At 39.0% G+C, this 16,727-nt stretch overlaps 1 protein-coding gene across 1 annotated transcript in view; it reads right to left on the reverse strand.

Annotated features, from left to right (window-relative positions):
* Positions 1–14,871, reverse strand: part of FCHSD2 (FCH and double SH3 domains 2) — a 175,680-nt gene extending 160,809 nt beyond the window's left edge. The window contains exon 1 of the mRNA XM_009890990.1: positions 14,780–14,871. Coding sequence (XP_009889292.1) covers positions 14,780–14,835 — 56 coding nt within the window. The 5' untranslated portion in view covers positions 14,836–14,871. The remainder of the gene's footprint in view (positions 1–14,779) is intronic.
* Between the last annotated feature and the right edge of the window lie 1,856 nt (positions 14,872–16,727).

The raw sequence follows: 16,727 nt of genomic DNA on the forward strand, positions 1-16,727 counted from the left end.
AGAGAAGGCAGGGTCCCACCCAATCCTTTTTCCAAAAAGCAGAAACTTAACTCAAGCCTGCTGCCAACCAGCCTCCTGGAAAAGATATCTGAAAGAGTATGAGAAGCCTTTTCTTCCAGCCACTGGCTTTCCTTGATCTTGATTACTACCTGCAGGAACATCAGCTGCTACAAACACCTCAGAACAGGAAGCCCGAGGATAATCTTCCTCAAGGGCAAATGCAGCTCAGGTGCTTAACCGGGAATTAAGAATCAGTTTTTAAAATAACTAAATTGGAAATTCATTTATGAAAACAGAACTTTTGGGAAGGAGGAGTATCATATAGTTAAGACACTTTTTCCTGAATGAAAAGCTACAGTAAATCCAGAACACAGTTGCTAAATACAGGTTGCCTCTGCACTGGCGGTTCGCCAACATAGCTAGGTGAAGATAAGGTGAAACACGTTTCAAACATCTCGCTAGCTATGTCAACAAAAAAGGGCTCAGCCCTTGTCTAGCATAATATTGAACTAACCTGCTAAATTTAGAAAGAAAAAAAAAAATATCAAAATTTCAACAGATAGAACTTCTGCAATAGGGACATCCATTTGCTCACTCACGAGTAGAGAAGTGTTTGGATGCGTCTGGATTGACAATAACATCTCCTTGGCTGAAAAGATCTGGTCTGGGTTATTAACTGGACAGCAGCATTGCAGTGCACCTCCATGTGAAGGACTTGGCAGCAATCAGCTCCAGCAAGCAGAGACCATCAAAGCACCCCTGCTAAGTAAAATGAACTTTTCAGGGAAGATCAAAGCTCAACGCGCTCCACAGTCTAGGCCCGGGGTGTTTAAAAGACTACCCCAAACTCCAGAACAAAGACCACTCTCGACAGTCACATTCCTCTGGCACAGCAGAGCTCTGCGGTAACGGTAAACCTTGGCTGCAGGACACAGAAAGCGACTGGTCAGAAGTCCAAGTCTCCCCACGAAATCAGGAATAACAACATCACCATCCTTGATTTCAAGTAAAAGAAACATACCTTCACTCCTACTTGAACATTTGTAAAGACAAAAGCGAATACAGCCACCTCTAACCAAAGGAAAAGGGAGCGCAAACGGGAAGCACGTGCAGAAGAAAGAATTAAAGAACATTTTTTTTATCAGGCTTCAGCAACACACTGGAAGGTGCTCAAGCTCTTTATGTAGATTTTTATACTATTTCTGGAGTACCTAATGCACTAGCTGCTACAGAAGCAACAGAAATATAGAGGATTTCATTCCCCTGGCATCAGAGATCGTCACATCACTTCTCCCCAGCAATAAAGCAGACTGGAACACCAACTTTAACCAGTCTTTGGATACTGGCATCAAAATCCTGCAGATTTACAAATAAAAGACGCATGTAATAACAAAGATTATGTTCATCTCCTCAGCAGAAACGCCTAAGCTTCAAATGCTTAGAAAAACTAGAGTATACGGCCTTCTCTGATTTCTACACAACTGATTAGTTCACAGTAACCAACCAACATCTATTTTCACATACATTAATACAAACACAGATGAATGTTTTTAAAGTTTGTTTGATTTTGGGAGGGTTTTTTGTTTTGTTTTGTTTTCTTGGTTGGGTTTTTTTTAACCAATTTGATCATAATGCACATTATTTAAGCTCTGCCTACAATTTCATAGAAGTTTTTAGGCAGATGCTAGCCTGAAAGCCTGCACATTGGTCACCGCATCATATCAAATGCTTCTGCACCTTTTACACAGCAAGCACAGAGAAAAATTCAGGTGCCCGAAGGGAACTAGTGCAAGTCTGTCACTATATTAGAGGTACTGACTTGAAAGACTCAACATCTCCCACATCATCAGACTTTTGAGCTCTTCACTTATATTCGAAGCACACAGAAAACAGCTAAGAAGCACATACAAACTAGTCTTGCTGCAACTGCAGAGAAACTGCAGAAATTACTTTTCTTTCATCTCTTTTCTACTATCGGGTGGAAAATGTAGAATACAAGGAATAGCTACAGCTCCCACTAGCAGACCCGAAGATATTAATTATACAAAACACCTCAATACCCCAAAAATATTAGTATGTTTGCTATAGAGAGATCTGAGTGTTCTTTTAACTGCAAAGAAAAGATGAGATTGCCCAAAGATGGCAATCAAAGACAGGTAATCAAATAGTAAGCCCTGAATCGTTTTGCTCACAAATCGACACACCTTTCTGTTATCCTGCTTAGGCATACCTAAAAAAAAAAAAAAAGAAAAAGGATAATTCCCTCCTGCCCCCTCCCAAAAAGAAAAACCAACCAAAAAAAAAACCACACTACAGGCATTTTCTTCCCTGTCTGGATTATCAAAGTTTCAAAGAGATTAACTCCAGTAGATTTATTGGCTGCTTTTATATGGAGAAAGAGAAAAAACATCATCTAGTATCAAAAGGTTTATAAACAACCCAAGGATAGTTTCGGTAAACAGAATTAAATTCTCTGTTATTATGAGGTATTGAAATGCAAAACATTCAGCTTTTACAACCCACACTCCCTTGCTTTACAGATACGCTATTCCAACGCTGCTACTGCTCCAGACACATCGTCCCATTCAACACTCCTGTCATCTCCAGGAGCACTGAAGGGAACCGAGGAACACAAAAGTAGAGTTTTGTTGTTCTCTGCTTGAAAACGTGTAAATCTTAGAGGATGTGTTACCACTGAGCCTAAACTAGAAGGTCCCACCTCTCCGATTCCTTGTTGTCCAGGATCGTTGTACAACTTCTCCTCACAAGGAGCCACATGGAGAAGACAGGGCGCAATGGTACGAGTTGCACCGGGAGAGGTTTCATCTTCATGTAAAAGAAATTTTTTACATGGAGATCAATCAATCACTGGAACAATATCACCAGGGACATGGCAGAGTCCCCGTTGCTGGAGGTTTTCAAGATGCGATCAGACAGGGTACTAGGTAATCTTACCTGGGCTCCCCTTTCCACAAAAGTTTGGACCAGATGGTCTTTTTGACATCTCTTCCAACCTGGGCCGTTCTATGAATCTATCAACTCATTGACTGCAGTTAGCTTCCATTTTAGCAATTTAGGAAGCAAAGCCAGCCAGATCTGCTCCCCAGTATTCTGACTGGACATATTTCCAGATACAGACTTAGACACATTAAAGAAACACAAGTCACCTCAGTAACTTTCATTGCAGAACTCTGCTGGGGGGTAGAGATCAGTCCAGACACAAAACTATCTCCTCTAATCCAGTGTCAGAAAGGACAAACTACAACTGTTATTGCGCATGCACCAAACTCTAAAGCAGTGCTACATGCAAGCAGAGGGTGGTATAAGGCCAAACGGACACAGCAAGCGCACCCGCTGTATGCAACTGCATTTCCTCACCTAAGAAGAAAACAACTGGTTCTGCCAAGGCAATAGTTGCAGCACAGAACAAAGGTGTGGCAGAGTTTGAAATTCTTACTGGTTAGACAACCCAGGGGAGACACCTTGGAAGCAAGAACACCTATGTATAGGTATAGCATGTACTGGTATAGTGAATTAATTTAAGTTTATCACCTTACACCAATATCACAGGAGCTGGTGAAACAAATTTATTAAAATTCAAATTGTTGCGACTCAAAAAACCCCTGGTGACGATCCTCTCAATTTGTTTCTCAAGCTTCTTGTAACTCAGATGGAATCGAACCCTGAAAGTGATACTAGCATTCCCAGAAATGCCTTGGCTTCCCCCAACTATACAAAACTTAAATACTGTAGCAGATCTGGTACAGAAAATGCAAACACTTGACCTGTGAACTATGTCTCTCACACAACTATGTGGACTAACACTGTTGAGAAGAACAGGGGAAGAACGAGAAGATAAAGAGGAAATTCAAAAGCAGGATCCATTTCTAATCAGGTGTTAACTAGGCAGCGATATTTAATTGTCCTCTTCTTTACTCAGCTTAGATCACATAGCAATTATTAGAAACAATCACACAAAATCAATTAACATGAAAGAAAACTTCATGAACAACAAGCACATTAAAATAACATGTAAAGCCGCTGCCATCTATGCCGCTTTATCACTGGTGGCAACACAGCTGAAAATAAGCAAAGTACATTGAGAGATAAGCCAGGCTAAAACTAGGCCAGGTAGACACTAACAGTATGACAAGCAGCTGATAGAAATCAAGACACTGTAATGCTGCCTATTATTGTTTTTCTGGTTTTCTTTTTTTTAATTTACAAGTCATTCTACCCTCTCTCCTCTGTCTCTGCCTGGGTTTAGGCTGGACAGACATTGATTTTTACCTCAAACATTAACAGTAGCCTAACATACGGTAATGTTTCCAGATAGTAATTCACAATTAAGTGAAGAGATACAACTGTCTTCCTATGCTGCTGAAAAATGTTTGGGTCAATTTTTTTTCATTTTGAAAAAAATTCAGGCCCTCATCTCTGTCATTCTCAAACTCGGAATTAAAACGAAAGTACTTCCTCCTTTTAATTTCTCAAATTTCCAGGCTTTCCGCATATTGTCAGGAATGTCTCACAAAATATACAAATTCATTTATTCTTACATTCAAACATCTTTAAAAGCACTTTTGATCTGAGATCATCTCAGCATATCATACCCTCAAGAAAAATTGTGGCTTGTTTGGTTTTTTGCCTCCTCCCTTTCTTCTCCCCACCAAATATGCATACTGTATATAGCAGAGCCAAAAAATAACTTATTTTTGCTCAGTATTGTATGTATTTAAACATGGTCACAAGCGCCAAAATTTTCTTCACTAACACTGGCTCGAATCTGGCACACAAGCTAGGAATAACTATACTTAGTGGCTTTACCACCATAAATCTTCGAAAGTCTTCTGCATGGCTGAGCTCTTCTCATAAAATTAGACACCAACGCGTTTTGTCTTTCTCATTAAAAGGTTGCTTGCTGGAGAAAGCACAGGAGGATAGAGACGTGTGTGAACAACCTTCTTAGGAGCCACTGGAGATCCTCACAGGCACAAAGAAAGGAATACTTAAAATAACACAAAAGGCTGTTACAAGGAATATCTCCAAACATTAAGAACAACTTTAAAAAACTAAGAATAGAATCTACATGCTTACAATAGCACACAGGAAAAAAGCCTAGATTTCAAGAGGGTTTTTTTAGTTACTTTTACCCTCTTTTTTACTCTCTTTCCTCAAGTATTAATTGGAAATATTGTGCTTATTTCAGAAAGAAACACAACAGAACACTTACAAACACTAATTCAACAAAAAGCCTCCAACTTAATGTAGTCCTACCATGCGTTTTGGAAAAATGTTATTAACATTTTAAAACCTACTATAAAAAAAAACAAACAGAAAAGCACTATTTTGAGCTATTATAAACCAGATTTGTTTACTGCAAATACTTGACTGGAATAACTTTGGTTTGATTAGGTTTTGCCCTTTTTTTTAAAAAATATGAATTCAGAACACCTTTTTTGTATGCTTTCATACTGCAGTAAGTGACTAAGACTGAACAAGCTCAGTGACAGTACTCAGTAAAAAAAAAAAAAAGAGTCAGATGCACATTCATCAGAAAACTAAAAATCAGCAACCATAATACAAGATAACAGCTAAGTTAAAAGTCCAGTAGGAGCAGGAGAAGCTGATCTCAATGACCAGCTGGGGGCAAGCGAAGTAACATGGTACTAAGTTCTCTACAGTCAGATAACCACCCTACATTGGCCCCTATCTGGAAAACAAAAAACTAAACACACAAAAACAAACAAACCAAAAAGATCTGTTTTACCTCTGCCCCTCCGTGAAGGGTATTTACACGCGGTATGATCTGATAATATCATTTCCCTCATTTGTCAGGACAAGCTTCCCAACTCACTAGCATTGAAAAGACATGAGGTTTTCAAGGTCTCCTGATGGCAGACGAGACTGGCCGTTCTCTTTTGATTCCAAAGCCGCACTTGACCCAAATGCAGGAAATTCACACAATGCACCATCAGGCGATTGGCCAAACAGATCCGTAACATAAATTCTGTACATTTCTTAAGAGGTTCTTCAGCATCCTTTATATGAAGCTCAACTAGCCTTTAAGACACAAAATATACAGGTTCCAATCGCGACTTTTAGTAAAAACACAAAAATCACTTCAGATACAGCAACAACTATCAGATTCTCTGAGTCATATCAGCTTCTATGAAAAGCCATATCCTTTTTATTATTATTTAAAAACACCAACCTGCGATACTGTTTGCATTAGGGACCGTGGACAAGGTTTTACTTTCTGATTAACTCCAGTTCTGCAGCACAAACATCGGCATTGCCAAGAATGAGCGCTCCCAGTGTGCTAGGGGGTATTTTCAGCATGACAAAAATTGAACTTGTTCTGAGCCAGTTTTGACACACGGTCAAAAACACTGGAGCGAAGCCAGTTCTGGTGGTGTCATACCGTCTCCTGGTATTCACCACACCCTTCTCGCAGAGGCAAGAGACGAGAATCTGTGCCCGCAAGTCAAGAGAATATAATGGACCATGAACCAGACTAACACGCAGTCAGCTTCACTAGCTGATGCACATCTCCATGTTCACCCATGAATGTCTAAAAACTTCCAGAGGAAAGACCAGGCTGGCATGGAGGGGAGGGGAAGAAAAAAAAAATGTCTTCAGCCATGAAGCTAGATGGTCTCTTCTCCCAAGTAACATAGAATCATAGAATTGCTAAGGTTGGAAGGGACCTTTAAGATCATCAAGTCCAACAATAACATGATAGGACAAGAGGAAATGGCCTCAAGTTGTGCCAGGGAAGGTTTAGGATGAATATTGGGAAAAATTTCTTCACCAAAAGGGTTATCAAGCACTGGAATAGGCTGCCCTGGGAAGTGGTGGAGTCGCCATCCCTGGAGGTATTTAAAAGACACATGGATGTGGTGCTGAGGGACATGGTTTAGTGGTGGTTTTGGCAGCGTTAGGTTGATGGTTGGACTCAATGATCTTAAAGATCCCTTCCAACCTACACGATTCTAAGAAAAGGGTGGAGTGTCCTCTATCAACAGCCTCAAAGTCCCAAGCCACAGCACATACCGTTTACAAAAGTATTTGTGCAGGTTATGCTAGAAGGCTGCAAGCACTGTCTGCAAAAGACACTGAAAACCCTACTGGCAAAGGATGCAAAACCTACAAAAAAAACCCTCTTCCCATCAAACATGATGAAACAAATACAACAAATCACCATAGGAAATTAAGCCAGGCTACACTAATTGTGTCTGGAATTGTAAGAATGTTCTTCCTCTTTCCAATGCAGCTTATCATGACATTTGTGGTATGTCCTGAACATCTTCAGTTCCCCTTACATACAGGGTTTTGGAAGTAAGACTTGGGATTAGAAATACTTAGAGCCTCAAAGAGAAAGCCTTCCTCACTGAATCAGGCTTGGGTTTGATCACGTGGACCAACAGAAGAGCTTTATGTTCTTTCAAAATTACCCTGTACCATGTATTCTAATATACATACCTAACTTGGTGAATTGTCAACTACACCTTGCAATTGTGACAAAGGAAACCTTTACAGGACTGCGTAGCAACTGCTGATTTTCTAGAGCTCTGTCAAGTAACATCGTGGTAAAAAATGACAGCTCTAGGAAAGGCTATACTTGGATAAAATAAAATAAAAAAAAAAAAAAAAAAAGAAAAAAACAGGACCACAACTGTCTGCAAGCTAAAGAATTCATTCTTAAAAACAGGGCACCTTTGGCAAAGAATGCATGTGTTGTACTTAGTACCAGAATCGTCTTTTTACTGTCTTCCAAGACAAATGCACACTGAAGGCACAGTGCTCACCAGCTAACATAATGAGCCAGAATTCTCCTGAAAGCTTCTAAGAAAACACAAGCCCTTAAAAATCAGACTTCCAGAGCATGCGTTGGAATTGCTATAATAAACAAAAGCTCATTCAAATGCAAACCTTAAAGCTAAAGTGGAGAAAAAAAAAATTTTTTTCTGATGTAAGAAATGGAGTGTTGGTTCGTTGTTTGGGTTTTGTTTTGGGTGGGTTTTTTTGTTACACTATTACTTCTGCTACAAAAAAAAACCCACAAAGAATCAGCAAAAAGAAACTTTCATCAGTTAACCAAAAACTGTACAGCTACTTAAAAATATTGAAACAAGAGATCCATTACTTTTTATGTGAGGGATTGAAAAAAAAAAAATGAAGGAGTGTGGTCCATTTCTCAATTTCACTGTGCCAAGATAGGCCTGAATCATTACACTGTGGCTATGTTTATACTGAAGCGTGTTTTTTTTTTTTTCCCCTCAAAACTTGGACTTCCACACCCAGTAGGCAACATTTTTTTTTAAAGTACATTCCAAGCTTCCCTCAAACAGTTCCAGTCAAAACATCGCTAGATTTTAATTCCATCAAGAATGTGAGCATCTCATTAAAGGACTGCATAATTATAGGTAATATGCCCAGACCACAAATTCTGTGGCATCTCTTTATGCAATATTATTCAGAAGCAACACCACCAACTTTTCTCAAAATTTCTCAAATTTCTGCATATTTAGTGTTATAGCAAAGAATTTAAAGAGTTTGAAAACAAAAATAAAAATGAACTCACAATACTCACTAGTGGTGAGAAAGATCAGCCCAAGAGGAAAGAAATGTCACCAACTCCTAAGAAAATTGCACGCTTTAAAGAAGTAAAAGGAGCCTCTCAACCTACTAGTTGCACAAGGAAAGCCTTTTCAAGTGTGAGTCAAAACCAGACTAAAACAATATTGTGCTTACAGTTTCCATGAGTTTTTCTAATACTCCTGCTGTTCTCCACTTTGCCAGGTTGCAGAATTCAGAACCTGTAAGCACAGGAAATCACTCTGCTCCTACTTAAATAAAGCCGCAAACACCAGAGGCAAGCATCACGTCTGCTGAAGGGAGTGAATGACCTTGGAGGGAAAAGGAAAGGTGATAATGAAGGACAAATTTCTGAGCAGTATAAAGGAAAAAAGATTAATTTCTTATGAAACCCCCCCAGAAACTGCAGAGAGGAAGTTCTGAACAGGAATTTAAAAAAAAAAAAAAACAAAAACAAAAAGAAAGCCTTATCAGACACCCACTAGCCAGAGGCAAACATGCTCTGGAGCCCAATATAGGGTTCAAGAATACCCAAACAAATTGCATTCCCTGCAGCTGGAGACCGGAAAGAGCAGGAAGAAAGGTAAACTCCTCACTACCACTTTGCCTCAGGACAGGAAAAGTAAAGCTTTTTCAGAATTTCTTATGGCATCCTAATATATATGGCTATATACATATATAAATACATATTCTTTTACAGTTTTCTTTTCCAGTTACTTATCCTTCTGCAGCAATATTCGTACTGTGATGAGCCTTTCCCCTAACACAGTGCCTGTTAAGTGATCTGCCTTGTAGCTGCTGCATTAGATTTGCTGTATTTAAAATTGGAACTGCAGTTAGTTTCTACTTCAGTAGCTTGACTCACAGCCAAAGTTGCCATAAACCTTGTCACGAACCTACCAACATAATCAGTGAGATTACAGAAGCATAGTCAAATTCCACCGGAGAGTACAAAGTATATTCATAGCAAAAGGTTACATGCAACTTTATTAAGCAGAGCATAATTTAATACCTAAAACGACACGTTCAAACTAGCAGCAACTAGCTATCTACAGATACATATTCATTCATACTTTTACTTACTTTTTTTTTTTGTTAAGTGTCTGTACTGTTCACTCAGGCTTGTTATGACAGGAATGAAACACCAAGTTAGAGATGAAGAACTCTGTACTTCTACTGGGCATATAAATCCAAAATCCCCAGTAAGTTCCTTCTTCCCTCACCCCCATAGCCCACATCCAACCCGCTATGTCTCAGCTGAGCAGAAGCAAGCGACAGCCCAACTGCCAAAGCAACAGCATCCGAGCCCAGAAAGGGTTTGGATGGTTAAGGAAGACCCACAAGAAGATCTCCCCACTTAGCAAGTAAACACAGAGGTTTAACAAACCTAGCAGGCATAAGTGGTACTGCTGAACATTAATTAGGAAAGCATCTCGGAAATAGAGGTGATGCCTCTAATTAAAATTCACAAGCTCAGAACTGGATAAAGAAAGGACTAGGGGAGAGATGAAGTATCTGAACTAAAAAACAAGTTGACAAACTGGAAGGAGGGAACAACCTTCAGAAGGCAGAGCTTTGGATGAGAAGATGGAAGATAGAAAATACCACACAAAGGCAAGGCAGCAGAAGGAGAAAGACAGATGACACAGAGTGAGAGTAAAATGAAGCTTTACCAAAAAAAAGTTGAATGCATTTATAGGGTACGTTACACTGTGATATATGCTACATTGACAAGATATTTTAAATAAGAAAAAGTAAGGAGTGAGAAACCACAAGGACAGAAGAGGGAAAGAAACAGAAGGAGGTATCTGTACATATATTTGCATCCATATCAGGAGCACACAAAGATTACAAGCCTATGATTTTGGCAATTCCTTTTACACTATGAATGCAGGTGAAAGTGATGAAAAACTAAATTTGTGACCCAACAAATGAAAGGATATATTGCTATCCCATCTCAGCCAGAAATCATGCAATCTTTACATCTATTTACACCACAGCGTACAGTCAACTGACTTAAAATGATGAAGCAACATAGTATCAATATATCCAGACAGAGAAAATTAGCTAAAACTTAAATAAGGTGGTCTTTCCAGCTCTAATTCACAAAGCTGCCCCTGTAGAAGGCACAGCTGCTTCGGGCTGCGGTTACACAGCAACTTTATTCCCACGTGAACCTGGGCTGCCACTGCACAGTCTTGCTTTTCCTCTCCCTTCTCAGGTACTCATCCCTCCTACCCCTCATGCTAGCAGCAGCACTCGTGCAGCCACGCAAAGAGCTGGATCAGGGAATGGATTTATCCAAAAATTATCCCTTTTTGGGAGAAGAGTGGGGGAAAATTTGATTTCAGGCGGGTAAATTCCCTAATCCACATGGCTCTCCCATCCTTGTGCTCCTACAGGGAGACAGTAGAAATAGTTGGCAAGTGGAGCTGGCCCTTCAGCAGCAGTCCAGACTTCAGAACAAAGTAAAACAGCCATGTAACCACAACCTCATTCTTGCTGGCAAAACATGAAAGTAAAGAAATTTTTAAGAAGACATTTCAGAATACATTATCAAAACTGTAAAGGCACACAAAGCTGTTTTGAAAAGCAGGCCTTCCCTGTGATAACGTTCAAGGTAAAGCAACCATCACCTAACAAGTTTAAAAAGCCTATAGCATACAAATACATTATAGACATACCAAGTTGTATTAAAATGTGGATCATAACAGAGCACTTTACAACTTTGCAGACACGTGCACACACACAAAAGGAAAGTATGCCTCTGTCCTGGCAAACTAAGGGCAATTTCAGACTACTACGTGTGACTTCTTTACTACCACCAATCAAATAAGGCAACCTGGAAACCCAAAGTAAAATATATGAGAATTGCCAACACCTCTGATAAATTCAGCTATTCATAATCCAGTTGGCCCCTGGAAAAAAAAAAAAATGAACTTGCTGCCTAAAAGCAGCCAGGTGCGGATAGAGTGAACAAGTACTTCTAGCCATAGAGAAACCCTGAAGGATTTCTGGTTTGCAGCAACAAAGCCTACATTTACCTTGCAGGGGGAAAAACCTCTTTCTCCATCACAGTTGCAGAAAGACAATCTTTTTATAGTAATGCCAGCACAGATCTACCACATGAAAGGATATGGTAGCTTTAGTGAGCTACAGAAGATAAACATATGTCACGCCTAAAACTGAGCCAATGATCCTAAAAGCATCCTGAATCACTTGTTCCACAAATTCCCCAGTCACTAAGTATGAAGAAATGTAACACGAAGAGCCAAATAGAGATTATAAACACAGAAATGTATTTTTAAACCTATTTGCTAACACATTTCAAAACACGTTTTTTATTATAGTCTTGTCAAGTCATGAAAAGATTCTTCAGTTTTACTGCTACTAAGCTGCTGCAGAGAAGAGAAACACAACACAGTTTGTGAGACTGCAATGGATATTTGATTATTTTTTTTTAATAGATTAGAATTTCACATTGTGGCAAAAGTCATCCAACTCCCAGGAAAGCTTTCCACTCAACTACCAGCGCATAGTTTTGTCAAGTCCCAGGTATGCTTTCCACAAGCAAAACATGTTGCCTTTTCTTCCCGGCCTCCAAGAACTAAATCTACATCCTTGCACACAAAATGCTGTGTTATCACTCAAAAAGATGACATATTTTAGATTTAATTAAACATGGTGGTTTTGGTTATGTACAGCCCTCAAGGAGATGAAATATCTGCAGAGGGGCTAGAAAAAAAGTAGTTACACCCATATGCCTCAACCCTGACCAAGAGGAATCCCATTGGAATAAGCAGTAGATCAGTCTTCGTCCTCTCCAAATGAAGAGAAATTAAAGCAGTGCTCAGTTTTGCATAAAGATATCAAAGCTATTGGAATGGCAAGTATGCTTATGATCTGGTGGGCTGCCAAAAATCATCTGCTAATATACTAGACAATAGATGCATTCTGCTAGAACTCCTAAGAGAACTTTCTGATCTTTTCCTTGTATCACTTCTTTTTATACAAAACTGAACTGGAATGATAGAAAAAAAATGTAATTAAGTTTTAAATCCTATATAAATAAAAGGGGTTTAAGTATTGCATATGTGATTTGAATGCTTGCATTCAGATGCTAACAAATACAGTAATTATTTGTAATAATTTAACATTTTAAAATATGCATTCTTAATCACTAACTTGCAAACCATGTACTCAGTTTCTTGCTGCCACTGCAGCAGCTGAGTTTTGTAGAATTCAGAGCAGCATAATACAAGAGCAGTAAGTTATACCCTTGCAGTGCCTAGAAGCTCCAACAGTGCTCCAAAAGGATCCAAACTCTCTCAAGTCTTGATAAACAAACAGCATTCAGTTAAAATTTAATACTTTTGGATAACAGCAGGGTGCTTTCTATAAAAATAACTCTTCGTTCCAGAGACAAAAAGATCCTGTGTGTGGTTCCAGCAAGCATTGCTTTCTGGAACACTCCGGAATCACGGTGGCTGCATATCCTGAATACAGTCATAAATACAAAAGTAATGGGATGACGAGGTTGACACCCAACTTCTCACACGAGTGTCACACACTGACCAGCGCACTTTCAAGACTACCAAGTCTCAAAGACCAACTCCTCCTTCACAGCTAGATGCAATTAAAAAGCCTCTGCATCACAAACGAGGATCTTTTTTTTGTTTGTTTGTTTTAAGCTAATGTTTTTAAGCAAAAAAAATCCCCTGATCTCTCTTATTCTGTTATCTGATATTTGAACAAGTCATTGACATGGTGGAGCTGTCATATCCTATCACATCACTCCATGTTTAAAGAATGTTTAATCTGTAAATCCACACAGTGATTCTGCAAATGCAGATCGCTTGCAACGAGAATGAACAGAGACGACGTAGGTTTAGTGACCATGTTAGTGAACTAAATATATTAACACAATTTCTTAATCCATAACATTAAAATTTATCAATTAACTGTAGAAATTAAATTACATTAAAGAAAAATATTTTATGCCAGCATTTTCACATGTTTTCCTGGTTTTGTATCCACAGGCTAATAACACTTACGACATCTTTCAGCAAAATACAGACGTAAGTAATTATAAGCTCCTGAAAAAATAGGAAATCCTAACAAAACCTGGGCAGGAGCAGCAGTACCTGGTCTAGATGTTCTAAAAATAAGCTTCTGTCTAAGAGGAAAAACTCCTTGGATCAGTCTGTTACTTATTACTCAGCATTTGCTAGTTAAACACTGCACAGACACTAATTTTAATCTAAGGAAATGAATGCTGTGATCTTTCCCATACAAAAAAGCGTTTCAACACCCACAGAATAACAGGGGAGAGAAGGCTCAAGCCTCGACAACCTGATTTATGAAGAGAGGACACTGTGAGAGTGAGACAAACAGTATGTCATCTGTCAAAGTTGCCACATTTGCATTTTATATACAAATACAAAGCAAGAAATCTCATTTAAATAATTAACGGGTAGACTATACACTGCCAAAAGGAGCAGGACAGAAGTGAACTCACTGCTGAATATTTTACGGAAGAACCAGCCCAGAAATTGATCTTCTCCAAATGGAATGATTAATCCTCCATATAATGCCAGGTATCCACTACCACAGTATTTTGTTAAAAGCAAACTTTTAACTTCAAGAGAAGCAATCACATTAGGGAAAATGAATGACAAAAACCCCACAAGTGATGTCATGTGGATTTTCCCTATGGATCTTAACCTGTACAAAGTTTTAAATTACAAATGCAAATATCTTCTTGTAAGTTTCTGGTTAAAAATACAATCTATTTAAAAGTGCTGTTCAAAGCTAACTCTAGCGAGACATAAATCATCAGTGGTTTTAAAACATTTTAATAATTTTAGCAGCCTCTTATAACTGGTAAATCAAAGTCTCAGTCTATTATACAGAGAAATATTGCTGAAAAGACCAATGCTTTTTGTATGCTGTTTGTGACTATTTTTTTTTTAACATTTCCCCCATTGAAGAGAAGAAAAAATGGTTTGCATTGTGTTAGCTCCAGTTATAATTTCCAGCTGTGTCAAAACTTTAACAGCCTAAAAGCAGGAAATCCAAAGAGGAAATTCCATCGTCAGTTCCTGAAGTTTTGTAACTCAAATGTTCTTCCAAAAACTGATCTTAAAGGAATTTTTGGTAGCATTTTCTGTAACCTTACCTGATATCTTCAAGTAGCTCACATTCTGCTTGATGCTTGGCCTGAAGTTTTGTCATCTGCTCAACCTGAATGTTTTTTAGCTCTTGTGTAACTTTCACCTACAAAAAAACCACAGACCACACATATTTTCTGTAGAGTTTAAGTCAAATTTCAACAAGAACACAAAAAATAATGCATGTCCTTCATCTATTTTGAAATTGCACATTTCAGTGGAAAATTCGAACACACAGCAAAGAGTGCAGTTTAACCCTATGCAACATTCATAAAGGCTGATCTCAATAAGTCCTGTCACCCCAAGCAGGATTACAGAGCACACGACAAGAATCCTATGCTTAGGCTCAACCACTAGCGAAAGTGCAATTTTATTCCAAAATCTGGGAGGGTAGCTGGTGTGCAACAGGAGTTTTGCCTACCAAAAGAGAAAAAGCAGGCCTCAGAGGGGAAAAAAAATCAACTTACAGTGTATACATTTAGCACTTCAGTGCAAGTCACACAATTCTGAAATTCATTAACCTGTCCTACAATTGCTATCAGTTAAAGATAGCTGAAACATCAAGTTGTTTTTGATTGTGCATCAGATCAAAAGAGCCCTCTATAAAAGGCTTCAAAATGTTTTTAGTATTGGTGTAATTCTCCTTTGAACCTTGTGATGATGAAGCTAAAAGTTGAATACTTTGGGAATCTACCTGATAACTGGCAGGTAGCACCATTGGCACAGGTATATGGAATGATTCGATTTTGGAAGGAAACCTTGGGGTCGTTTTGTTCTTGTTTTTACAAAACAAGAGGTCTTGGCATTTAAGCCCTCTAGTGATCACAGGGAATCCATGTATTGGCCTAAAAAAATGATCACCAGCATATCTGAAAACATTATGCATTCATGAGGACAGAAATGCCAAACAGTTACTGTAATGGGGGGAGAGAAATGAAAAATTCGGAGAGGAAGACGACACAGATCTCCCTCTTCTTCGTTAGCCAGGCAAAAAAAATCTCTATCTCATCAGCTAGGAAAAGCCTCCTCGATATTAACATTGAAAACAGTCCCCCAGCAACAAACACCCTTTAATCACAGCATTATATAAAGATAAGTTTTTCACATGATTAAAAAAAAAATAAATCACATGCTCGCCCCTGACTTTAAGCAGAAAAAGTGTCTATTTTTAATATGAACTTTCAGCATTTTCTTTTTTATTTGTGTATGAAAAAAACCCTACTCAAAATAAATAAACCCACACAAGATGACCCATGTAATGGAAATAATCTCAAATGAAACAATATAGGCAAAGAATGACAAACATGTAATATAAATAAGCCGCCAAATGCAAACTAAAATAGAAATAAGAATTGTTTAACAAAAGCTGAGTCCAGCAGCAAAACAAGAGGTCGAGAGGCAGGAACCAGCCAAGGAGAGATCTTCACTGCAGCTGCCTGCCAGGGCTACTGGGGAGCTCGGGAGATGACAAGGGATTTCTGTTTACGCTCCCTCTCAGTCTTCCTCCCCTCCCAATCTCTCCTAGTCACTATTATACAGTTCACACAGCAAACCCCTGCAATCTCCTCTCCTCACTGAGAAATCTCAACATCACGTATGAAATCTCAAGCATCTACGGCGAGCTACGACAATCAGGCTGTAAATGATAACAGCCCAAACCACCTAATCGGCCAGCATCGCAAAGAATATATAACATGTACAAATCTCAAAACCACGAAACTCCCTTCCACAGTGCCTGTAAAGGAGCAGCCTCTCCATCCTGAGACCCACTTCACCGTCTCTAGCTCCCCCTTTCTCCCCACACACCGACCACGGCACACAACCCTCAAAATAACTAACCAATAAATCGCCATGTATTGGTACTTAAACGTAGCTCAAGACCCCCACTACAGCTCAAGTCTTCCAGATAACAACCTGCCTACCCAGGCACACTAGGAACAGCCTTTCCCCCCCCCC

Source organism: Charadrius vociferus, unplaced genomic scaffold (assembly GCF_000708025.1).
Source record: "Charadrius vociferus isolate BGI_N301 unplaced genomic scaffold, ASM70802v2 scaffold407, whole genome shotgun sequence".
In the NCBI taxonomy this organism is placed as follows: Eukaryota; Metazoa; Chordata; class Aves; order Charadriiformes; family Charadriidae; genus Charadrius; species Charadrius vociferus.